General features: G+C 42.0%; 1 protein-coding gene across 2 annotated transcripts in view; it reads right to left on the reverse strand.

Moving 5' to 3' along the window:
- khdrbs3 (KH domain containing, RNA binding, signal transduction associated 3) overlaps positions 1–26,234 on the reverse strand; it is a 90,688-nt gene that overhangs the window by 43,400 nt on the left and 21,054 nt on the right. For both annotated transcript variants that reach the window (XR_013627706.1, XM_078792069.1), the window contains exon 2: positions 1,939–2,057. Coding sequence is in view for 1 of the 2 variants with exons in the window: in XM_078792069.1 (XP_078648195.1) it covers positions 1,939–2,057 (119 nt within the window). In the remaining variant the exon portion in view is untranslated. The remainder of the gene's footprint in view (positions 1–1,938; positions 2,058–26,234) is intronic.

A 26,234-nucleotide genomic window follows, 5' to 3' on the forward strand; every position in this document is an offset into this window, starting at 1 on the left:
TTAATTTTATTTACACTATTTTGTGTTGATAAGCACTCCTAACAGAGACAAGCTTTCTCGACAGTTGGGCAGAAATAATTATTTTTCTACGCTTGTTTTTTTGTCATCTTAGGTTCCAAAACAAGCATCAACAAAAATGTTAAGAGAAAATATTATAATGTACGATTCCAGACAGGCATAGAATGATAGGTGTTTGCCACCAGCAATCATTTTCCCACATTGCACTCCCAGCAAAGGTATGTAATATCCTCCACACACAACACTCCTCAATGGCTGTTTGAAAAGGGCCGTGCCACCACCTGTACCAAAGTCAAAAGGTGACGCTCTGCAGCTCAAACACTTCAATTCAGACCAATGACTTTTGCCATCGCTGGCTGCCTAATAGAACAAATTGAATTTGTCTTCCCCCCCGGTGGGCTGTTGGAGCTCTAAACAGCCCATCAGCGCTTCAACTTATCAAATCTGTCAAAGCAAAATGTGTTCAGGTGGCAAGTTGTTAGATTTATATGTTGCCTTGTTTAATTCGTTCCGGCGTATTGACTGACTGGCTTCATGGCAAAACAAGGGCTGGCTAAAATAGCATGTTAACGGCGGTGACTAATTGACTTCATTGATTATGTCAATTTCATTCATTCATTCATTTTCTACCGCTTTTCCTCACGAAGGTCGCGAAGGTGCTGGAGCCTATCCCAGCTGACTTTGGGGTGGGAGGCGAGAGGTACACCCTGGACTGGTTTCCAGCCAATCACAGGGCACATATAGACAAACAACCATTCACACTCACATTCATACCTATGGACAATTTGGAGTCGCCAATTAACCTAGCATGTTTTTGGAATGTGGGAGGAAACCGGAGTACCCGGAGAAAACCCACGCATGCACGGGGAGAACATGCAAACTCCACATAGAGATGGCCGAGGGTGGAATTGAACTCCGATCTCCTAGCTGTGAGGTCTGTGCGCTAACCGATTATGTTGATTTCTTTCGCATAATTAACGCATACGCAACATGGCAAGCTGCTATACAGTAGCTCTCCACAGTGACACCTAACTTTAGTGCGATTCCAACACCATGGACTATGTGCAGTACGTATCAACCCACGAGATGCATTCAGGGACACTCCATACATCGCAACAACGTCTTTATTATACGTGTATGTGTGGTCAGTAAAAATTTGAATATTTTAGTCATGGTGATTAATCATAATTAATTTGAAAACTGCAATTAATCTGATTAAAAATCGTAATCTTGTCAAAGCTCGAGTTAAAACACAGTTAAATGATGGCTAATGGAAGAATAGGAATGAAAACTAAAGCATCTTATTAGCCAGCTGCAGGAACTGAATGAAAATGAAATGAAATGAAATGAAGTAAACTTAAATTGAATTGAATGAAATAAAATTTCTATTTTCTATTTTATATCTAGGGCGTGATGACAGAAGATTACAGTTGAAAAGAGAGTGAGTGTCAGCCTTTACATTTCCCTCCTTTGAGGCGTTTGTGTGCCACTTTGTTTGTTGTTGTGCACCAAAAGAAGCCTCATTCTTTAAGAAAAATGCGTCTAGGAAGCGTGAAAATGGATGTTATTTACAACACGTAAGAAGAAATCCGTCGCAAAAGGCAAGAAAATGAAATCCGCCGTGAGATAATTCTCCTCAATCATATATTCATAAATATTCATGGACATATGAATATGGTGAGACATCAAAGTGGCATTGATCAAGGTCAGTGTAATGGAGATGTGTGTGTGTGTGTATAAAATATTACAGTTGTAATAATGCAAAAGCTCCTGGATGTAGTTCTATCGGCTACGATGTCATCCAACAACATTAAACATCCCAACAACATAAATGGAGCAGCGGTAAGGAATTGCAATGGCAGCTGGAGCAGGTTGTCTTCACGATGCAGCAGCAGATATCACATCCACATCTCCACTTACTTTAGGAAACTGCTTGACTGGTATCAAAACTTTCTGTCCCAGTTTCATGTTCTTGTTGATGACGACGTCGATGAACTTCTCCTCCTCCTTGCCCTCGTCCTTCTGAATCTTTTCAATTTCTAGACAGAAGAGAAGCAAGCTGTGGGTCAGTGTGGGCGAGCGGTACACGTCCGCGGTCTGAATGCGACGGGAGAAAGTGGTCATTTTCGTTGAAATTCAATAAGACCTATGGACCCCAATTCGGGAACATTTTCACTTCGAATTTTGCGGCTTCTTGCTATCACGGTTTTCAAAATACAAACCCTTCAGTATCGGCCATTTTAGACTATTTGGACTGGCACGTAGAATATTGTGTACTAGGGTTGTATAAACCTTCTGCATGTATGTAACCTTCTGCATGCTACACTCCTCCATGCCGCTCTCTCACTTCTTCCTATCTGTCATGTGTGATTTTTCTGTTCGTCTTAAAATTGCTCTGAAGTGAAATTGAGTTGTTATCACTTCTTTTTGCCTCTAACACAAGAAAACGCAAAAGATGTACATATGAATCTCTTGTTGGGATTGGGCGTCCGGGTTTATATTGTCTCATGTAGTGGGTAATATGAGTGTAAAGATGACTATAGGGGTGCTATTTCAACTGTAGAGGTCTCTAAAAATGTTAAAATGAGGTTGTAAACAGGTTTTCTATGCTGTTACTGTAAATATTCTGCCGCTTTTTTCCTCACGAGGAAGGGGTCGCGGGGGTGCTGGAGCCTATCCCAGCTGTCTTTGGGCGAGAGGCGGGTACATCTGCGACTGGTCACCAGCCAATCACAGGGCACATATAGACAAACAACCATTCACACTCACATTCATACCTATGGACAAGAGCTAGATGCTTTTATGAGCAATAAGCATCCCTTGTTTATCGTGATTCATTTATTCCATGCCCGACCGCACTGAATGTCCATAAAGTAGAATTCAATATTAATAAATGGAATATTTCCATAGTCATTAGAAAACCACCTTCTATGTAGGCTTTTTACCATCATTAGAGCCCTCTAGACATGAAATAACACCCCTATAGTCACTTTTACACCTGTATTACCCATCATAGTAGACATTCATTCATTCATTTTCTACCGCTTTTTCTTCACAAGAGTCGCGGGGGTGCTGAAGCCTATCCCAGCTGTCTTTGGGCGAGAGGCAGGGTACACCCTGGACTGGTGGCCAGCCAATCACAGGGCACATATAGACAAACAACCATTCACACTCACATTCATACCTATGGACAATTTGGAGTGGCCAATTAACCTAGCATGTTTTTGGAATGTGGGAGGAAACCGGAGTACCCGGAGAAAACCCACGCATGCATGGGGAGAACATGCAAACTCCACACAGAGATGGCCGAGTGTGGAATTGAACCCTGGTCTCCTAGCTGTGAGGTCTGCGCGCTAACCACTAGACCGCCGTTCCGCCCTGCTATGAATATTTGATGTACAAATTCCCTTATCACTGTCAAGTCTGGAAATCACATTAACTACAATGGATGAGGGATTGCTTTATAAGACAACGGAATATAAGGCAATCAAAGACAAAATGATACAAACGAACAAATGAACATACTTTTTCAGCTTATTTTTGAATAAAAAAAGTCTTATATTTAGGTCAATACAAAAGTCTCTAACAGGGGTCCCCAAGCCTAGGGTTCATACTCAAAATGGGACCCAAATCAGGCTTTTTGGGGTCTCTGATTGTCAGAGTTAGATGGACGTAAGGCATTTTATTGACCACCATTTCAAAATGTTATATAAAAGTCCCAATTCCCCATTTCCGCAGTCTAGTTAGTAATGGTTACTGATGTTTACTCTTGTTTACATTTGTACAATTCAACATTTCCTGAAAACGAGTAGCACAAAGCAGAGCTTATTTCATTCTAACACGATTGTCCAGATTTCAAATTCCCCAGGCATATCACACCACCCATCATGAAACACAAGAAACATTTAAAAAAGCCGTATAGTAGCAACTAAATCATGGAGCAATAGTCAGTCAGCAACAGTCAGTCAGTTGTTGTTGCTTTTAAACGCTACCTTTCACATGGAAAGGAGCTAAATAAGCATCTTTCCATCAGTCTTTGCTTCATTCTGTCTTCCTTTTAATACACGTTCACTCTGATAACCCCAGCAGTTCAAAGCTCCCATTACTTTTTGTGGATTTGAAACAAAGCCCCCCCTTTGTAGGAAACATTCACTTTGTAAAGCAGCTCAGTCTATTCAGGTTGTCAAAAATACAAGCAGTACAAATGATCAGCAAAATGAAATGCAAGCTTCTTTCAGTGTTACTCATGCACGGGCAGGTGCTGTAAAACTCATTTTGGTACACGTCCGGGGTCTGAATGCGACGGGAGAAAGTGGTCATTTTTGTTGAAATTCAATAAGACCCCAATACGGCAACATTGCACTTCGAAGTTTGCGGCTTCTTGCTATCACGGTTTTCAAAATCCAAAATCCAAACCCTTCAGTATCGGCTATTTTAGACTATCTGGACTGGTACGTAGAATATTGTGTACTGGGGTTATATAAACATGGAATGTGTAACCTTCTGCATGCTACACTCCTCCACGCTCTCTCACTTCTTCCTATCTGTCATGTGTGATTTTTCTGTGTGAAGAAAAGTGAAATTGAGTTGTGTCATCACCTCTTCTTGCCTCTCACATAAGAAAACGCAAAAGATGTATGAATCGCTTGTTGGGATTGGGCGTCCGGGTTTATATTGTCTCATGTAGTGGGTAATATGAGTGTAAAGATGACTATAAGGGTGCTATTTCAACTGTAGAGGTCTCTAAAAATGTTTAAAATTAGGTTGTAAAGATATGCCTTTATTCGTCCCTCAGTGGGGAAATTTGTAAACGGGTTTTCTATGCTGTTACTATGAATATTCTACCGCTTTTTTCCTCACGAGGGTCGCGGGGGGGGGCTGGAGCCTGTCCCAGCTGTCTTTGGGCGAGAGGCGGGGTACACCCTGGACTGGTGGTTTGTAAAATTATGTTGTAAACAGGTTTTCTATGCTGTTACTATTCACTGTTCACTCAGATAACCCCAGCAGTTCAAAACTCCCATTACTTTTTGTGGATTTGAAACAAAGCCCCCCCTTTGTAGGAAACATTCACTTTGTAAAGCCGCTCAGTCTATTCAGGTTGTCAAAAATACAAGCAGTACAAATGATCAGCAAAATTAAATGCGAGGTTCTTTCAGTGTCACTCATGCACGGGCGGGTGCTGTAAAACTCATTTCATTTGAGCTCATGGCAATTTACTTGGACAGTCTCTTTCATGTGCTTAACACCCGTGGACGCTTACACGCTACAGCAAAAATAAATAAACGTTTGTCCCGACATCTTTTTTTCATGTAGCTGCGGTAGACTTTGATGTATTTAGAGTCATAACCTTGAACACTTAATCAGATGGATAACAGCGGCCTTTCAGCGCCGGGAAAATGATTTTGCAGAAAGGGCATCTCGGAGAGGTTTATGGGGGAAAAACAAACTGGAAAAAATGGTGGAAAAAGTCAAGCGCCAATTTGCAAATGAAATCAAATGTGCCTGCGTTCCACAGTAACCACTCCACTCATTAGTTCCTCATGAGTTCCTCAGTAACTGCAGTATTTGTGTGCACCTCATTGTAAAGTGAGAGCTTTTATTCTCATAACAGCAGGACATAAATGAAGTCAAACATGTTTTCATGGGCATACAGCACGTATGAACTACATACTACATTTTCAATTATGCTATGTGAAAATTACAAGCAAAAAAATGGGCATGCGATTATTCTGATAAAGCTTCCGCCGCTGCATTAAAATTGCAGGGCGTAATTAAAAAGCTTGGATATGATTTTTTTTTTTTTTAAAGGATAAAGGATAATTGAGCTATCAGGGAGTAGAGATATCTTTGAGCCCGTTTATCCTGAGGGTGGAGCGCAATCTTAGGAAGAAAACAACATTAATATTAATGCATCACCTAGCAACACACCGAGAGAGATTCCTCCATCAACGCTCTCGTACTGTATGTTGTGCTTCAGCTACTTCTCAAGACCAAGAAAATGTGACAGAACAAAAATGTGACGTTTTGCGTTCGGCATTGACCTGTGGCTAACCCGCTCAGCTGGTGTCATTTGCTGCTTTGGATGAGTGGAACAAAGCGCACTTTTTTTGAGAAAAGATCTCAGTCGTTTACGTGAACTGCGTATCACCTCGGCATCATTAACAGCTGTTCTGAAGGAGGAGACCCACAATGTGCCTTTTGTGTTGCTTCCCCCACTCCACTGCCAATGCATCCTATTCTAATGAGACTGTTTTTAATGAATGTCTCGGTAAGCTCTGTGGGGGGAAAAAAAAACTTGTTTTCCACCATATGTTTCAGTTCGGTTTGTACGCACGTTATTGCGTTTCCAACCCTTAATGTGGATTTGATATGCTTGTAGTGGGTGGGGCTAAGGCACACTGCTGTCCTGTAATTGGTGGACAGAGACAGCCCATTTTCTAATTAGTCAATTGTACACTATCCCGCTTGAGTAATTCCGTAGCTAAACTTCCCACAGTGGAAACGCAGGGTTGCTGACCAGGCACTTCTGTCCGCTGCCTTTTGTGCAAATGTATCTTTTCCAGCTAGTTTGGACCCCAATGAATGTTGAAGATGGGCCGTCTCTTATTAGGGGTCTAGAGATTTATACATGCAAGCTAACAGGTGGCACAAAGCAAGTCTTGAATAAGAGGTGTCGTCTTATATTTCTGTCAATACAAGTGTATATCGTGTGCAGTCCTGTGATTAGTTTGGTTTTACTGCAATTACCTGCAACATTCACAAAAAAAACACGACAAAGTGAATTGTTGTACTGACCTGAATATAAGACGACCACTCTTCAGAAATTTTTCAGACTTTTTTTTTCCCCTTCGCCATTGTTTGGCTAACTTGCCCAAGAAAACTGGCAAATAACGCACACACACTAGTGACCTGGAAAATCCTAAGAATAAAATTAGGAAAAAACATTTTGTCTTACATTCGGGGTCTAGAGAGCTAGATGCTTTTATGAGCAATAAGCATCCCTTGTTTATCGTGATTCATTTATTCCATGCCCGACCGCACTGAATGTCCATAAAGTAGAATTCAATATTAATAAATGGAATATTTCCATAGTCATTAGAAAACCACCTTCTATGTAGGCTTTTTACCATCATTAGAGCCCTCTAGACATGAAATAACACCCCTATAGTCACTTTTACACCTGTATTACCCATCATAGTAGACATTCATTCATTCATTTTCTACCGCTTTTTCTTCACAAGAGTCGCGGGGGTGCTGAAGCCTATCCCAGCTGTCTTTGGGCGAGAGGCAGGGTACACCCTGGACTGGTGGCCAGCCAATCACAGGGCACATATAGACAAACAACCATTCACACTCACATTCATACCTATGGACAATTTGGAGTCGCCGATTAACCTAGCATGTTTTTGGAATGTGGGAGGAAACCGGAGTACCCGGAGAAAACCCACGCATGCATGGGGAGAACATGCAAACTCCACACAGAGATGGCCGAGGGTGGAATTGAACCCTGGTCTTCCTAGCTGTGAGGTCTGCGTGCTAACCACTCAACCCACCGTGCTGCCCCATAGTAGACATAAAATAATAAATTTTCGATATAAATAAGTAATACCACGTTAGCATTAGCACCATGCTTCCTGATGGTATTTATTATTGAAAAGAAACTGTTGCAAATATGTCAGGTTTTTGCTATTTAGTGCACATAGTTCTATTACATTCTTGTGGGAAGAGTCGCATAACATAAAAATGATGGCGGCTCAACATAACAGATATACCATACATAGTATATATATAAAAACAAGAAGTAACTAGCTAAACCTTTTGGAAGGAGACAATGCGGTTGAAAAAATATTTGTGTAGCGTTATAATGAGTCCCCACTCCTGGGGCACAAACACGAGTCATCCAAGTGCTCATTATAGTTTTCATGGAAAGTGTGACATTAGTTTAAGTCTCACGCTGTAAATGAAGACACCACACCATGTGAATACACTGCATGAATAAAAAAAAGCCAAAGGAAATCCACATATTGTGATTCAATGTAGCAGAACTGACTGCCGCTGTACAGTTTAATGCACATAAAAGCAATTCATGCCATTTTATTAGTATTTTTTGCACTGGTGGCTCAAGCTACAGGGTGGCATTCATCTCACGGTGGTATTTATCTACGTATGGTGCCTTCTGGCCATGTCTGCCTCTCGCACTGAAAAGCTTTTCAGAGGCAATAAAGGCATGCTGACAGGAGTTAGAGGAGCGTTTATGCCCTGTCCCTTTTTTAGGTGCAAATAATAAGAAAAACGTTTGACATTTCAATTAAGCGTCGCAGCGTGGTGTTTTTTCATGGCCTAAGTGCTGTTACATATGTTAGCTCCCGGCCGCGTTGCTTTCAGTTTCTAATCGTGCACAGTGACAAAAGTGACAACCTATATATTTTCTTTGCGATATGAAAAAGAGTGACCTGAACCTATGCAACACTAAATGTCTGGAGCACATCAAAAATGAGGCACGGCGAGAGTTTTTATTTTTGCATAAATGTCAGTCAACAATAGGCTATACCTTTGCACTCACAACAGCTCACACTGTCCAAGGGAATTTAATAGATTGTGTACAAAAACTGGGGGGAAGTAATACTGGACCTATCGTCATGGGCTGGTGCCACCGCAACCCGACCTTGGCTAAGTACTAGAGGATGGGATGGATGGATAGACAAGGATGGGATGAATGAATAAGGATGGATGGACAGACAAGGATGGGATGGATGGACAGACAAGGATGGCATGGATGGATAGACAAGGATGGGATGGATGGATAAGGATGGATGGACAGACAAGGATGGGATGGATGGATAGACAAGGATGGGATGGATCGGCAAGGATGGGATGGATGAATAAGGATGCAATGGATGAATAAGGATGGATGAATAAGGATGGGATGGGTGGATGAATAAGGATGAGATGAATGGATAGACAAGGATGGGATAGATGGATGAATAAGGATGGGATGGATGGACAGACAAGATGGGATAGATGGGTGAATAAGGATGGGATGATGGATAGACAAGGCTGGGATGGATGATATACAAGGATGGGATGGATAGGCAAGGATGGCATGGATGGACACGGGTGGGATGGATGGATAGACACGGATGGGATGGATGATATACAAGGATGGGATGGATAGACAAGGATGGGATGGATGATAGACAAGGATGGGATGGATCGACAAGGATGGGATGGATAGGCAAGGATGGCATGGATGGACACGGGTGGGATGGATGGATAGACACGGATGGGATGGATGATATACAAGGATGGGATGGATAGACAAGGATGGGATGGATGATAGACAAGGATGGGATGGATCGACAAGGATGGGATGGATCGACAAGGATGGGATGAATAGACAAGGATGGGATTGATAGACAAGGATGGGATGGATGATAGACAAGGATGGGATGGATCGACAAGGATGGGATTGAAAGACAAGAATGGGAGTGATGCGGCTAAACACCCCAGTGTTAAAATGTGTATGAACTGTGTGAGAAATTAGTGGTCCAAATGTAGGGTTCAATTACAGTGGCACGGTGTGGTGTTTTTGTCAGGAAGATAATAGCAAAGGCAGCAGGGTAGGGAAGCATCTTTTCACACATTTTCACCCCTTTTGTGTGCTGCAAGTCAGGAATGGAAGAGTCAGCTTACATCATCAAATAGAAATTACATTTAAATGTAAGTAGTAAGGCCACACTGTAAGTTGATTAGAGAGAGATTTCCAAGAATGCCAACTGCAAATACTTCATTATTGCTGTTTAGCTTTGAAAATACTCAAGAGCATTTGCATAAGGAGACGCTTGCACGTGTCTCATTAAATGAGGACAAAGTAGCGTTCATGTTTGTGTTTGTTTGGGATTGTTAGGGCCGAGGCTTGCGATGCCAGAAACGGTCTGCCCAGAGCGCTGCCAGTGTGACCACACACATTTAGCGTAAATCATAGTGTCAAGGCTGTGACCCCTCCAAAGAGAAATGCTACCCCCTCCCAAAAAATAAGCTCTCTCCGGTGCTGAAATCTTAATTTCACTCCAGCTCCTGCAATGCCTCGACAAGGTCAGGCTGGCAGCAGGAATTCGTCTCGCCCCCCTAATCTGGAGATTACATTCTGAGCGGTCGGGGAGGCCCTCCCTCCTTCCTCCTGCCTCTCTGCAACCCTGCCAGGCTGGCTCTCAACTGCGAGGTAACGAGCCAAGACCCGCTTACAGTGTCGAAGATAATGTCCGCGGATTAAGACAGAGAGCCCCTCGAGTGGCGCCTCCTTCATTTCAGTCCGCGGCCTGTGAAGTGTCAGGGATACATCCGACTAGTAACAAGACACCGCTCGCAGCCTGCCGATGCTTCTTATCTGGGAAACTCAGTGGTAATGGATAAAGACAAATGACGCATTTCACTGCAAAAACTGACATACTCTTGCTCAAGTGCACATGGAACTTTAGATTCTGTAAAGGATTGCCAGAATGCTCAAGGCTTCCACCTCCGAGATGACATCACTTCATATACTTATTTGATCATCGTTTCGATAGTTGCAGGCTGAATTCAACTTGGCGTTTCTTCCCTGTTAGTGAGGAGGATTATCAAAGTGTTCTCGAACCTGCCAGAGTGTGCGCGACAAATTATGTCTCATCCAAACTGCCGCGTGACGAGGTGAAACTGTTCAAAATCGCAAACAAATTGGCTTGGCAGGAACCTTAAAAGGTTAGGGTGAATTTAGCAAGCCAGCCGTGTCTAACAGTCGTAAATGTCTGCAGCTCCTAATGCAACATGCTGTTTAGTATGTGGACAAATTAGCAAAAACATCAACAACGCTGAAAACCCAAGTTCAGAACGCTGAATATTAAATTGGGTTGTTCCTCAATGCCGGTTAAATAGGTTAATAGTATTCCATCATTTAGGATTCAAACACACAGCATCATCAAATATTCTCTTTAAACACAAAACTTTTAGAAACTGCACACACCAGGGATACCATTGATTTTGTTAATTGTGAAATAAAGTGCACGGCACGTCTGCCACCACGGAGGCCATGTTGATTCAGTCAACTGTGCTCACAGTCACGATGCTACTTTTGTTTGTTTTTGTTGAGTATTACGAGTATTACGTCTGGGGTCGGCATGTGAAAGTGAAAGTGAAACATCATAACACGCTCGAGTGGTTACGAGTGGTTAGCATGCAGGCCCCACAGCTAGGAGAACAGAGTTCGATTCCACCCTCGCCCATGTGGAGTTTGCATGTTCCTCCCGTGTATGTGTGGGTCTTCTTCGATTTCCTCCCACATTCTAAAAACATGCTAGGTTAATCTGCGACTCCAAATTGTCCATAGGTATGAATGTGAGTGTGAATGGTTGTTTGTCTATATAAGATATAAGATAAGATAAGATAAGATATGCCTTTATTCGTCCCTCAGTGGGGAAATTTGCATTGCACAGCAGCAAGAGTACAGAATCAGTTAAGCAGTACAAAAATACACAATATAGAAAAACAATATAAACAACCCAAGTATTAACAAATCAACAGTTTTACCCAAAGTTATGTACAACTACAGTATGCAGATAATATGAAATATATGACCAGTCTATACACTATAGTATACATATGTGCCCTGTGATTGGCTGGCCACAAGTCCAGGGTGTACCCCGCCTCTCACCTGAAGACAGCTGGGATAGGCTCCAGCACCCCCCATGACACTCGTGAGGATAAGCGGTAGAAAATGAATTGGAGAAATCAACATTGGTTGCGTGCCCTGTCCAAGGTACTGAAAAGCGATGGTGACACAACATGAAGGATAAAAATGGTATCTTTCGACATGTTAAATGATCTGCTCCTATGAAATGGACAGTGACAACAGCTTAAGCAGTGTTGTGTTCCCATTATTGAGACAACATTACTGTTTTTACTTTGTATTTAAGCTTTTTATTACTGTATTTGATATATCTTTCATTTCTTCTGTGTACAGTCTGAATGACTTAAATTCAGTATAAGATCCGACTTACACCAAAACCGGACAGTCCAGGCACGGAACTTGTATGTAACTCGAGGACCACCTGCACCGAACCTTTTACTGCACCAAAAAGGTGCACAAATAAGCAAAGTAGAATATTACAGCAGCCTGCGGTGACGAATCACAGTCTGTGTTTAAGCACAGCACCAGCCAGCTCGCCCTGCTTTGTCTTCATTAGGCTATCAGCAGCACACCACTGTGTACAACAACACAGCCAGCCTCAAGGATGCCAAAGTTCTCAGGAAGTAAGCTCCCAAGATAAATCAAACCATTTGAACCATAAATCACCATAAAATCTTTTTGTTTTCCAATGGACCTTAACATGAAAGGACCACAGCAAGGCCACCCTATCCCACAATTAGTATGTTTATGGTTTTCAGTATCCTTTCCCCTAATGAAGTTTCCCATAAAAATGTCATTAGTCTGAGAGAAGGGGGCGGGTCAAAGAGGGGGGGAATGTGAGGATAAAACTGTGGGGCTTAATGAACATCATTATCTAGACCTCATCTCAGGCACTTTTATCAACGATGCGCTTGAATCATAATAATGAGCAGCACCTTCCACAGCTATCACAGTATTCCAAATTGTGACATGTTTTTTTCCTCCTTGTTTCCAGCGTTTTTAAAGAGTATTTAACCCTTCAAAAGCCTGCTCGAATCAATTACTGGGAAAGATCAATAGTGCAAATGGATTTTCCGTAGACACGGGTGCTACCGAGAGCCCTAGCTATGATTTCTGCATTAAAGTTTAATGTTAGTGCGGCCCGCGTAAGTTTGATATGGATGCTGTATGGTATCATGTACCCAGAAAAAATTATTACTTTTGATTAATGTTCATGTTAAAGGTTAAATAACTGTTAATAGTTATCCTCCTTATCCATGTGGAAGTGGTAAGTTTTTGGCTATTTAAGTTTAAAGGAAATAACTTGAAGGCTACCGTTTAGGTCGCTAGCTCTCTAGTTTGCGAGTTAGCATGTGTCTCAAGACCCTGCAGTTGCGCAATATGTTGTAAATAAAAAGAGTATAAATGTGACTATAGTCGTGTTTTGTCATGTCTACAGGGCTCTAATAATGCTTTGTTCTTTTTAATCTGAAAAAAATAATTTGTCTACCCACCAACTATATGTGGTTTCTTAAGTTTTTATTATTTGCCATTTTATTATTATTATATGTATTTATTACTGATTGATTGATTTTCTTTATTCTTGGTTTGTTTATTTATTTGTCTTATTTTGTGTAGAAAAATAAAAATTAAGATATTTGAGAACAGTGGAATGTTTTATCAGAGCTTTTCTTGTAGAAAATCGAAACCAAAGCAAAGTTTATTCATTTTTCTGTTTTTAATAAATGCGTTTTTTTTTTTGGAAAACCTGATGCGGCCCAGTCTCGCCCAGACCCTAGCTCCAGTGGCCCCCAAGTAAATTGAGTTTGAGAGCCCTGCCCTATATGATATTCCTTCATTTAAAGTGAATATGGAAGTGTTGTAGTTGGGAGTAATTGTGCCGCATCTGGAGTGGGACTGGCCCTTGTTTAATTCATGCTTGGATGGGCAAACTTCCTAATGGGAAGTGGAAAACAACAGGACGAGTTTTATTTTTAATTGCGTGCCGTGCAAAGTTACTTTTGTAGAGTCCAGCTGGAAAAATACAGAGGTAGAAATTTGCATAATAGGTCCCAAAGTTGACTGTGCCAATAGTGGAGTGAAAGCTTATCTGTGAAAAAGGTAGTAATAATTCACTTGGGAGTAGTTTTTGTGGGTACTTTCAGTAAAACAAATAAGTTGAAGACAACATTAATCTTTCATAACTCCTCCTCCCTTGTTCGCTAACTTGCTAACAACCTTTGAGACACTAATTTCTGTCCTCACGTCACTGTGTGAGAGTGACAGGAAGAAAAGCTCTGACTCACATACAGTAAATCTCAAGACCACTAAATTCTTTGAATTCTTTAAATTATTTTAAATGTTGATACTTTGTGGCTAACCTAGGCTAACCTTGCATTATGTCAGCGTAATGTTAGCATACTAGCACACATAGCTATGCTAGTGTCGCTAACGCTTGTTATCCTCCATTATCCCACTCTTTAACGATACCTTGTGGCTAACCTAGCATTATGTGAGTGTAATGTTAGCATTCTAGCATACATAGCTATGCTAGTGTCGCTAACGCTTGTTATCCTCCATGTCCCACTCTTTAATGATACCTTGTGGCTAACCTAGCATTATGTGAGTGTAATGTTAGTATACTAGCACACATAGCTAAGCTAGTGTCGCTAATGCTTGTTATCCTCCATGTCCCACTCTTTAATGATACCTTGTGGCTAACCTAGCATTATGTGAGCGTAATGTTAGCATACTAACACACATATCTATGCTAGTGTTGCTAACGCTTGTTGTCCTCCGTGTCCCACTCTTTAATGATACCTTGTGGCTAACCTAAGCTAACCTTGCATTTTGTGAGCTTAATGTTAGCATACTAGCACACATAGTTATGCTAGTGTCGCTAACGCTTGTTGTCCTCCGTGTCCCACTCTTTAATGATACCTTGTGGCTAACCTAGGCTAACCTTGCATTTTGTGAGCCTGATGTTAGCATACAAGCACAATTAGTTATGCTAGTGTCGTTAACACTTGTTGTCCTCCATGTCCCACTCTTCATTGATACTTTGTTGCCTACACAGATTACTATTGAATACAGTGATTACTAGGGGAAAAAAATTAAAATATGTATTCTTGAATATTTAGTACAAACTGTACAAAACACTGTAATGAAAGCATTGTAATGTGGACGGCAGCATCGTAAGCGAGTGGGTGGTGAAGCTAGTTGCTAGTCGGCTAGTAGTCGGCTAGCCAGTGTGGTTTGGTGTCACTACGCCAGTAAAGTAGTTCTTTGGTGTAACAATTTTAATTACAATAATGTTGCTGTAGCTTGGTTAATATGCAGGTCTCACTATGGAAATGGAACGTGGAAAACACAATAGATGCACCGTTGTCACTTAGACAAGCTTAACTTTCACTTTTTCGGGGGCAGAGGCAACGCTAAATAGCCTCCGTACTTTCATTCTTCCTCATTAATTACTGCTCTTATTTTTCAATACAAAAATACCACATCAGATTCAACTTTTTTGGCAAGCTTTTTGTAAAACTTCCCACCAAAGTCTCTTGAGAACATGCTGGCCAACTTTTGGGCCTGTAAGCATTTCATTCCACTTGCCACAGAACGCGCTGACACTGGGTCAGAATATTGTATCTGTGCAGAGCTGTGCTGTGTCCTCAGGTGAATTCTACTCCAGCTTGCATAATCAAGCCAAAACAGTGCAATTTTTAAAGTAAGCCAAGCCTTTTTAGCGCCGGCTCAGCTCATGTATGTGACTTGTACCGGTAAGACCTATTCAAGCGCCGAGGGTCTAAAATAAGATCTTGATTAAGCTGACGTTTGAAAGCATAACCAGATGCCTAAAAGGATTCCGGGCTTTTCGGTGTTCATGGAGCTGTGACAGGTTCTACACTTAGAAGCAAGGCCTTAATGGGTCTCGGTGGACTCTAAAGAAGGCAAAGGGGACTTAGCGCTATCTTAAGAGTGGCCTCGGACAGCTGCACAGATGATGGACTTCCTACTGGGGGTGGGGGGGACGCAATCCTCACTTGAGTCCTAAAACCTTGTGGATACTTTAGACCGGGATTTTATCGGTTTCCAATGAAGCTATAATATAGTCTCTACACTGCATTTTGGGATAATTAATTTAATTGACGGCGGCACGGTAGTCTAGTGGTTAGCGCGCAGACCTCATAGCTAGGAGACCAGGGTTTAATTCCACCCTTGACCATCTCTGCGTGGAGTTTGCATGTTCTCCCTGTGCATGCGTGGGTTTTCTCCGGGTACTCCGGTTTCCTCCCACATTCCAAAAACATGCTAGGTTAATTGGCCACTCCAAATTGTCCATAGGTATGAATGTGAGTGTGAATGGTTGTTTGTCTATATGTGCCCTGTGATTGGCTGGCGACCAGTCCAGGGTGTACCCCGCCTCTCGCCCGAAGACAGCTGGGATAGGCTCCAGCACCCCCTGCTCCCCTCGTGAGGAAAAGCAGTAGAAAATGAATGAATGATTTAATTGACAACATGAATAGGTTACCTTGTCTAGACGTTGGTACCCACAGCTCTTATTTCCACAGAGACTCTTACTTTCCAGTGCATCTTTCGCTTTGTAATTAGCACTTCTTCCTAAAGCGACACAGGTGCTAAACAGGACAGCTACCTGTGAAACCAAGCGGGGGCTTTAATCTGCAACGATAAATGAGGGTGCTTGAAGGTAGCCCTTGTGTTTATTTAAAGCTCCCCCGTTGTGCACAAGTGACTTTTTAATGATGTTCTCACATTAATGTTTGTCCCCAGAGCCTTTTTATGAGCACCCAACCTCTTTCCAGAGATGAGGCGCTCACTTTAGAAATTGCGGGTTTCTATGAAGTCACGAAGGAAAAACCTCCTTCCTCGCGGACATCAAAAAAGAAAAGGCTAGCCTAGCATTAGCATAATGGTAGCATACTAGCACACATAGCTATGCTAGTGCCGCTAACGCTTGTTGTCCTCCATGTCCCACTCTTTAATGATACCTTGTGGCTAACCTAAGCTAACTTTGCATTTTGTGAGCGTAATGTTAGCATACTAGCACACATAGCTATGCTAGTGTCACTAACGCTTGTTATCTTCCATGTCCCACTCTTTAATGATACCTTGTGGCTAACCTAGCATTATGTGAGCGTAATGTTAGCTTACTAACACACATAGCTATGCTAGTGTCGCTAACGCTTGTTATTCTCCATGTCCCACTCTTTAATGATACCGTGTGGCTAACCTAAGCTAACCTAACATTATGTGAGCATAATGTTAGCATACTAGCACACATAGCTATGCTAGTGTCTCTAACGATTGTTGTCCTCCATGTCCCACTCTTTAATGATACCTTGTGGCTAACCTAGGCTAACCTAGCATTACGTGAGCGTCATGTTAGCATACTAGCACAGAAAGCTATGCTAGTGTCGCTAACGCTTGTTGTCCTCCATGTCCCACTCTTCAATGATACCTTGTGGCTAACCTAGGCTAACCTACCATTATGTGGGCATAATGTTAGCATACTAGCATACATAGCTATGCTAGTGTCGCTAATGCTTGTTGTCCTCCATGTCCCACTCTTCAATGATACCTTGTGGCTAACCTAGCATTATGTGAGCGTAATGTTAGCACACATAGCTATGCTAGTGTTGCTAATGCTTGTTATCCTCCATGTCCCACTCTTTAATGATGCATTTGTGGTATTATCTGTTATGCCGGCAAGTGCAGACTTACTGTATAAATGTAAAAATATGTTAAGTACGCAGTAGCATTGCTCTGTCAAAGACGAGCTCATTAGCATCAAAGCTACGGACGCACAAAAAGTGTTCCCGGTAGGGCTTATTATGAAACTGTCCAAATTCATCAAGGCTAACTTTTGGACAGCACACTTCCAATACCCTATTTGGGGACCTCTGAGACTTATTTTAAATGATTGTAAAACTGTACGAGACTTTTAGGAGTGGCGTAATAATAAGACATTGTAACTTTAAATGAAGACATTTCAATGCCCTGTGCTTTCCAAATGTTCCAATGGAGCATTTCCTTTGTGTATCCCCCAGACACTTTATTCTAAAATGTCAACAGTTTGCACTTAGCAGCCTCGTTTGACTGAATTCCAAACACTTGCACTGCTTGGGAAGGGAAATTGGATGTTTTGAAAAGGAAGAAACAAACATGATGATAGCACAAATGATTACGTGGAATGTGCGAGTTTAAAAAAATGCAGCCACAGACTTGCATGAGAATACCTTAACGAGAGAATGTTGATTTTATCTACTTAGCGCCTATCTTTCTGAGGAAAACATGCAGTCGCGTCAATAAATGCAAGGACCCAATATGTTAACGGTAAAGTGTGGCCTTTAAACAGTAGATGATGATGCAGAGGGAGGCTTGCAGGCAATGGAGTAAACTGAATTGAAACTATTCAACTATTGCTTGGAGGCAACTCAGGGCCTACTTGAAAATCAAAACCTTTGTCCTATAAACAGTACATAGACGAAATGCTTAATAATAATAACTTATTATTATTATTCATTCATTCATTTTCTACCGCTTTTTCCTCACGAGGGTCGCAGGGGTGCTGGAGCCTATCCCAGCTGTCTTCGGACGAGAGGCGGGGTACACCCTGGACTGGTGCCCAGCCAATCACAGGGCACATATATAGACAAACAACCATTCACACTCACATTCATACCCATGCACAATTTGGAGTCGCCAATTAACCTAGCCTGTTTTTGGAATGTGGGAGGAAACCGGAGTACCCGGAGAAAACCCACGCATGCACGGGGAGAACATGCAAACTCCCCACAGAGATGGCCGAGGGTGGAATTAAACCCTGGTTTCCTAGCTGTGCGCGCTAACCACTCGACCGCCCTGCCACCCTTATTATTATTATTATAAAGATTCAGGATTGAAATGAAAGCAGGGGGATAAAGGAAGCCCAAACTTTTAATCTAATTAATTCTCGTCATTTTTATAACTGCATTCAAGACTGGCATGATGACCAGAGAGCTACGTTCCAATCATAAACTGTATAAGGTTCCTAAAATATTGTGATAGGTTATTACTTATAAATATTTTTTTAAATCATGCAATAAATATTTTACAATAAAAATAATTTTCAAAATAATATTTTCAAAAATGAATCATATTTTTAATGACCTCTAATGGCCCACCTGCAGTACCACCATGGTCTACCAGGGGGCCGCGGCCCACACTTTGGGAATCACTGGACTAAGCTAAGACGGTGATCGCAGGCTAAAGATGAACAAAGAACTTGTTGTACGAGTTGTGACAATGTTTTGAAAGTATATTTTACTCATTTTTAAATATTGGTGAACTGAAACAGGTTTAAAATAACATGAAAGCATTTCTTCCCAAGCCTATAGAAGACAGTATTGTTAAGATGGTAAGGTTGTTCTTAAACAATCCTGTCTTATCCAATTTATGTGAATTGAAGCAGGTTTAAAGGAAAGAGTGGAAGCATTTTATGAAAAACGAATGGTTTAACCAATTCAGATGGATTAAAAAAGCTTTGAAATAAACTGTAGTGTTTAAAGAATCACCTATAAAATATTTCTGTACACCTACAAGTCCCCCCCTTACCTCTCTGACCTTGTGCACATTGCCAATCCTTCAGATCTTCCTCCTCCCTGTTCCCTCTGCACGCCTTAGCACTATGGGGAGCAGAGCTTTCAGCCGCTCTGCTCCCAAACCCTGGAACTCATTGCCACCAGACCTCCGTAACTCTGCCACCCTTCCCATTTTCAAATCCAAACTCATCTGTTCAAACTAGCTTACTCTCTCTAACTGCGTCACATGCCCCCCCCCCCATATCTATTGTATGTTCTTATTCATTGTTTGTTCTCTTTTATCTTGTGTTTTATATTAGTGTTTTTATATCTTCTGTACAGCGACCTTGGGTGTCCTGAAAGGCGCTTTGAAATAAAATGTATTATTATAGTACTTCGGTATGAGGTGCTTTATTTAAAATAATAATAATAAATAAATAAATAAATATAAAAACCCTTAAACTGTATTATGGAAAGCAGGAAGTGAACAAATGTAACAGTTACTGATTGTAAAAGTACCAGATGGAGGGGTAGGATTTAATAAGCTTTGCTTCTTCCTACTCCTTTTGGACATGTGGAACTGTGAACTGATTATGGGATGCAATCAATTGTAATCTGATGCATGTTCAAATGAAATTAAACCATTACCATTACCATTATTATTATTGTAGTAGCATTCCATGTAAAGCCTAGACAAGAGAGTTCTGTTAGCACCTTCTTAGCATCTACGGTCAAATTTGAAACATTCATGGTTTAGCCAATTGAATTGAATTGAATTGAAATTTTTTTACATTTGTCATTTAGTCATTCATGTGGACGGAAACGGTAGCATTTACTATGTAGTGTAGTGAAGCCTTCAGAAGCGAGTACTGATATACAGTGAAGAAAATAAGTATTTGAACACCCTGCTATTTTGCTATTTCTCCCACTTAGAAATCATGGAGGGGTCTGAAATTTTCATCGTAGGTGCATGTCCACTGTGAGAGAGATAAACTAAAAAGAAAAATCCAGAAATCACAATGCATGATTTTTTAACAATTTATTTGTGTGATACAGCTGCTAATAAGTATTTGAACACCTGAGAAAATGAATGTTAATATTTGGTACAGTAGCCTTTGTTTGCTATTACAGAGGTCAAACGTTTCCTGTAGTTTTTCACCAGGTTTGCACACACTGCAGGAGGGATCTTGGCCCACTCCTCCACACAGATCTTCTCTAGATCAGTCAGGTTTCTGGGCTGTCGCTGAGAAACACGGAGTTTGAGCTCCCTCCAAAGATTTTCGATTGGGTTCAGGTCTGGAGACTGGCTGGGCCATGCTAGAACCTTGATATGCTTCTTACGGAGCCACTCCTTGGTTTTCCTGGCTGTGTGCTTCGGGTCGTTGTCGTGTTGGAAGACCCAGCCACGACCCATCTTCAATGCTCTGACAGAGGGAAGGAGGTTGTTCCCCAAAATCTCACAATACACGGCCCCAGTCATCCTCTCTTTAATGCAGTGCACTCGTCCTGTCCCATGTGCAGAAAAACACCCCCAAAGCATGATGCTACCACCCCCATGCTTCACAGTAGGGATGGTGTTCTTCGGATTGTACTCTTCATTCTTCTTCCTCCAAACACGCTTATTGGAATTATGACCAAAAAGTTCTATTTTGGTCTCATCTGACCATAAAACTTTCTCCCATGACTCCTCTGTATCATCCAAATGGTCATATGCAAACTTAAGACGGGCCTTGACATGTGCTGGTTTAAGCAGGGGAACCTTTCGTGCCATGCATGATTTCACATCATGACGTCTTAGTGTATTACCTACAGTAACCTTGGAAACGGTGGTCCCAGCTCTTTTCAGGTCATTGACCAAGTCCTGTCGTGTAGTTCTGGGCTGATTCCTCACCTTTCTTAGAATCATTGAGACCCCACGAGGTGATATCTTGCATGGGGCTCCACTCCGATTGAGATTGACCGTCATGTTTAGCTTCTTCCATTTTCTAATGATAGCTCCAACAGTGGACCTTTTTTCACCAAGCTGCTTGGTAATTGCTCCGTAGCCCTTTCCAGCCTTGTGGAGGTGTACAATTTTGTCTCTGGTGTCTTTGGACAGCTCTTTGGTCTTCGCCATGTTACAAGTTAAAGTCTTACTGATTGTATGGGGTGGACAGGTGTCTTTATGCAGCTAACGACCTCAAACAGGTGCATCTGATTCAGGATGATACATGGAGTGCAGGTGGACTTCTAATGGGCAGACTAACAGGTCTTTCAGGGTCAGAATTCTAGATGATACACAGGTGTTCAAATACTTATTAGCAGCTGTATCACACAAATAAATTGTTAAAAAATCATGCATTGTGATTTCTGGATTTTTCTTTTTAGTTTATCTCTCTCACAGTGGACATGCACCTACGATGAAAATTTCAGACCCCTCCATGATTTCTAAGTGGGAGAAATAGCAAAATAGCAGGGTGTTCAAATACTTATTTTCTTCACTGTAGCTGTTAGCAACTAACTAGCGTTAGCGTCTAATGTAAAAGTTATATAATTTCAACTGGGGGAAGCATTTAGTTTTCTATAAAGCCTTGAGAAGTGAGCCAAAGAAAAAGTATGGTGAGGGGTGGGGGGGGGGGGGGGGTTTAGTGGTTAGCAGCAAGCAGCTGGGAGGCGAACTGTGCTGAACGGGCAGCAGAAGCCAGGCTGATGGATTACAGCGGCTCTCTCCTGGGGTAAATGGACACCGCCGCTCCTCCCCCTTTTAACAATGCCTCAGCCTGTATCGTCATTGAAATGTCTCCAAAGATGGAGGTGAACATGCTGCTGAGCCACTTAATCTGAGGAGAGGCATTTTCTAGCACACTGGCAGTGAATTAAAAGAAGCCGAAGAGCTTCCCTGCACAAAGCTGATATCCGTTTTCATAGCGGTCCCTAATCTAATATCTGGATGACAACTACAATGCAGGCGCTCATTGATTTAGTCAAGACTAATTGCCGGGAAAGAAGGCCATATTGTTTTCAAAAATAAACATGTTGGTGGTAGCGACATCATCTGGGGCTGCATGAGTGCTGCTAACCTCGGGTTAACCATGGTTCACTCATGGAAATGTGGTTGGAAAACCAGAGAGATGCTCATGCTGTGCTTCAGCTTCCGCAGGTCAAAGTACATGTTGGAATTCATGTTTCCTCTTGTCGGAAGCACTCGTGCAGCCCCTGACTATGTTTGATTTTGGGCTTATGTCACATTGGATCATCACTGCACTGCAGTATGAATGAAACACTTAAAAAAAAGGGTCTCCTGGGAGCTGCTTGGCCGAGCCGGCGATTAAAAGGTCATGCTGCTAAAGGGTCCACTCGAGACTAAATAAGTAATGAGGAGAGGGAAAGTGCGCTGCAAATTTAAGCATCTCCACTCATGGTGTCTATGTCAACAGGCTGTCGCCGCTACAAAAGTCCTGGACTTTTTCCGCCCAATTACATTAGCAAGATTTGTTTTCAAGTGTGGCGTCTCGGAATGATTACAGCTCACTGGTCAGTCAGTTTATAGGCTAATAGCCTCCACCTGTAGCCACTGTGTTCCTTCCTTTATTGCCTGTAATGTTCTATTAGCGCTACCGGTACCCTTAATTGTCACTTACACTTTACTATTACACCTCGTTCTGCAGGAGAGCTTTCTGGAAATTACATTTAAAAAGGCAAAATTGGCTGTTTTGGTGTTGGGGCGACCCGACTGGTGGCACTAATGGTTGATTAATTCGGCTGTCATTTTGGAAAATAACACCTCCGCCCCTAAGCTTAGTGTGCGATGAGCAATTTTGCAGGTGGCCAAAAAGTCTCTGTTTAAATCAATTGCAGGTGCTGGTTCATATAGTAAGCTTACTTACATATAGTATTGGCTTGGAGATTGTAACAGATTTGATGTCATTGGAAGCAGCTTAAAACCAGGACCTTATTGTGTTTGGTCCAAAAAGTCCAAAAAGACCTTAATGGTCCGATAGCCAGCGGTCATCACTGTCTCGAGCGCTCCCAGTTGCAATTAACCGTCCTACACGGAGCTCAACAGGGAGATTTGTTCACCATCTTTATTAAGGTGATCAAATTACACAGCGTTCTTTATTTGTGCTGTGGATTTTTCTCCCCTTTATCCCCCGTCCCTGAGGAGACCACATGAGCGATCAAGTAGCCGAGTAAAAGCGCTGGAAAATAATGGCTCGGTGTTACTGGACCAGCCTGCGGGCAGAGATTAAGGAAATGAAAAAAGGGAGTTCGCCGAGTTATTCATGTCGCTCTCTTCCTCTCCCCCTTTTCATTATCGACCACGCACCAGAGGGGATGACTATTTGGCTCGCAGCACCTGCGCCTTGGTCGCCACGCTAAGGAGTCCAAACACTATGGAGAAAATAAAAAATGAGCAAGGCATGGGATATATCATGTTTGTAAACAAACGTGGGTGTGAACTGTCATTTGTTATTTTGCATGTGTGATGAACCGGGTCTCCGGGTAGCAAATACCCGTTGGTGTTTCTTATTAGCACCAGATCGAAAAACATTGGCATTGATACTTGTGGTTAGAGGCAACTTCCCGATGTCGATTTTTTTTAATTAACTTCACGAGAAGGCAGTAGCTGCATTTGAGATATGATTGGTCGACATCTAGCGGCTTATTACATGTACCTCTGCATGCGCTTTGAAATGTAGGCTGAAACTGAGTGGTGCACTTGGTGTACTTTGCTTCTCAACACTATTACTACGGTCTACGGTCAAAGAACGTTATATTTTCCTTTCCACTTTCTCATGGACTCTAAATTATTCATTCGTTCATTTGCTACCACTTTTCCTCACGAGGGTCGGGGGTGCTGGAGCCTATCCCAGCTGTCTTCAGGTGCGAGGCGGGGTACACCCCGGACTGGTGGCCAGCCAATCACAGGGCACATATAGACAAACAACCATTCACACTCACATTCATACCTATGGACAATTTGGAGTGGCCAATTAACCTAGCATGTTTTTGGAATGTGGGAGGAAACCGGAGTACCCGGAGAAAACCCACGCATGCACGGGGAGAACATGCAAACTCCACACAGAGATGGCTGAGGGTGGAATTGAACTCGGGTCTCCTAGCTGTGAGGTCTGCGCACTCTAAATTATTATTCAAGTTAAAAATGACCTGCCTTTGTACAGTATAAGGTGCTTCCCAATTTCTGAAATAACAGCCAAAATTGCTTTTTTCTCAATATTTTGACTTTAAATGTGAAAAAAATTACTGCTGATTTTTTTCCCGAGTTTCTTCCTGTTCTGGAGAAATGCAGCCGAACAAAAAGATTTGGGCCATCTCTGTCATTTTATTAGCAGCCACCTGTTCTAATGCTCCATATCTTCCAAATTGTCCAACTGGTAGCTTTGTTGTTTATTAAAGTAATATATTTTCCCCTCAAAGTTACCACCTGCCAGCTCCTGAAAGATAAAGAAATTAGCAGAAGTTGCGCATCGATTCAGTCATCTGCATATCTGCGGTGTGGCATGCAGAAAGCCAGCAGAATGTGCAGGCTGACACGGACTTTCATCACCCACAGCTGCGGCTGCCACCAGGCTGTCAGGAAGATGAAAATATGCCCGGCTTCATTTTAGCTCTGCAGGGATCCGTGTGGCGAAAGGTGGCGGCTAAAAGCTAATAGACTACTGCGGCCGCAGCGGGGGCCGTCGACTCAGCAGTGCCGCTGGCTGTCTCTCCAGGTTGCCTCAAGTTTGATGACAATATCTCTCCATGAGGACACAGAGGGCAAACGGAAGCCCCTGAGGCCATCACCTTCATGCCGTGATTGTGCGGGATTTACTGTAAACAAGATCAATTCTCAGAGCAACCTGGGATTCTTTCCAGGGCGGAAACATCTTGCATTTTCCATGCGAGCTTTAAAGGCAACTTTGCAGAAGATAAGAAATATGATATCCTATGCCAGTGATTTTCAACCACTGTGCCGCATGTACCTTGAGAAACCGTCAGGTGTGCCGTGAGGAATTATCCAATATCACTTTTTTTAATTAACATTTATTAATCATCATTTGCAAATATTATGTGAATAGCCATTATGTCAATAGTATACATGGACCCAAATATTCCAATTGCATTTGGTTTATTTGCTCAAACGGAAAGAATTGAACAGGGATGGAATATTCCTTTAACCAATCCGATTGAGGTATCTTGTACCCGCTCAAACGGAAAGTTGTCAGGGTGCCTTCTTTTTCATGGTGTTTTTCTTCTTCTGTTGTTTATTGGCGGTTGGCAAGCAGCTTTCATATGCATTACCGCCATCTGTGGAACAGAATCTAAACCCTTCTATACGCCATTCACAAGTCCAGTTTTATTAAAAGAGAAAATATATATCTATATAAAACATATCCTGAGTTTAATTATAAAATATTAGCAAGATTGAATTTGATCTTTTCCTGTTTAAATTTATCCTGGGTGCGTTCTTTCAGCGCATGCTCAGATATGACGTAACACGCAGATCCAGATGTTCTTCACTTTTAAAAATGGAGGCCAGCAATCGGCACTGGACTAAGCAAAGTTCGTTTTTGACCCAAGCTAAATTTCAAGACTGGACAAACGAAAAACTGGCAATATGGAATTATTCCAACAAGTGAAAGAATAACTTGGGAAAGTCGGTATCACGTGATGTTGATGTTTACGTTTTACTGGGCATGCCCTATTGACTATTCTGGTTGATTTTCACGGCGCATGTAGACAAGAGATTGGAATATTCCTTTCTATGGATACCATTGTTTCCCGAAAGGTCATTCGGAAAGAGAAAAACTGGTCATGTAAAAACATGGCTACTGTGGAGTGTCTGTGGTGTAAAGACTGGCAGAGCAATGTAATATTGGTCCGTGTGGCAACACCTTCCTTGTTCCTCCGATAGACTTATTGATGCACGTGTGAGGTTGTGGTGACATTTTGTAACATTTTTGGTTAGAGGTGTGCCACAAGATTTTTCCAATGTAAAAAACGTGCCGTGGCTC

The sequence above is a fragment of the Doryrhamphus excisus genome, linkage group LG7, assembly GCF_037039965.1.
Source record: "Doryrhamphus excisus strain RoL-2023G ecotype Guam linkage group LG7, RoL_Dexc_Guam_v1.1, whole genome shotgun sequence".
Lineage (NCBI taxonomy): Eukaryota > Metazoa > Chordata > Actinopteri > Syngnathiformes > Syngnathidae > Doryrhamphus > Doryrhamphus excisus.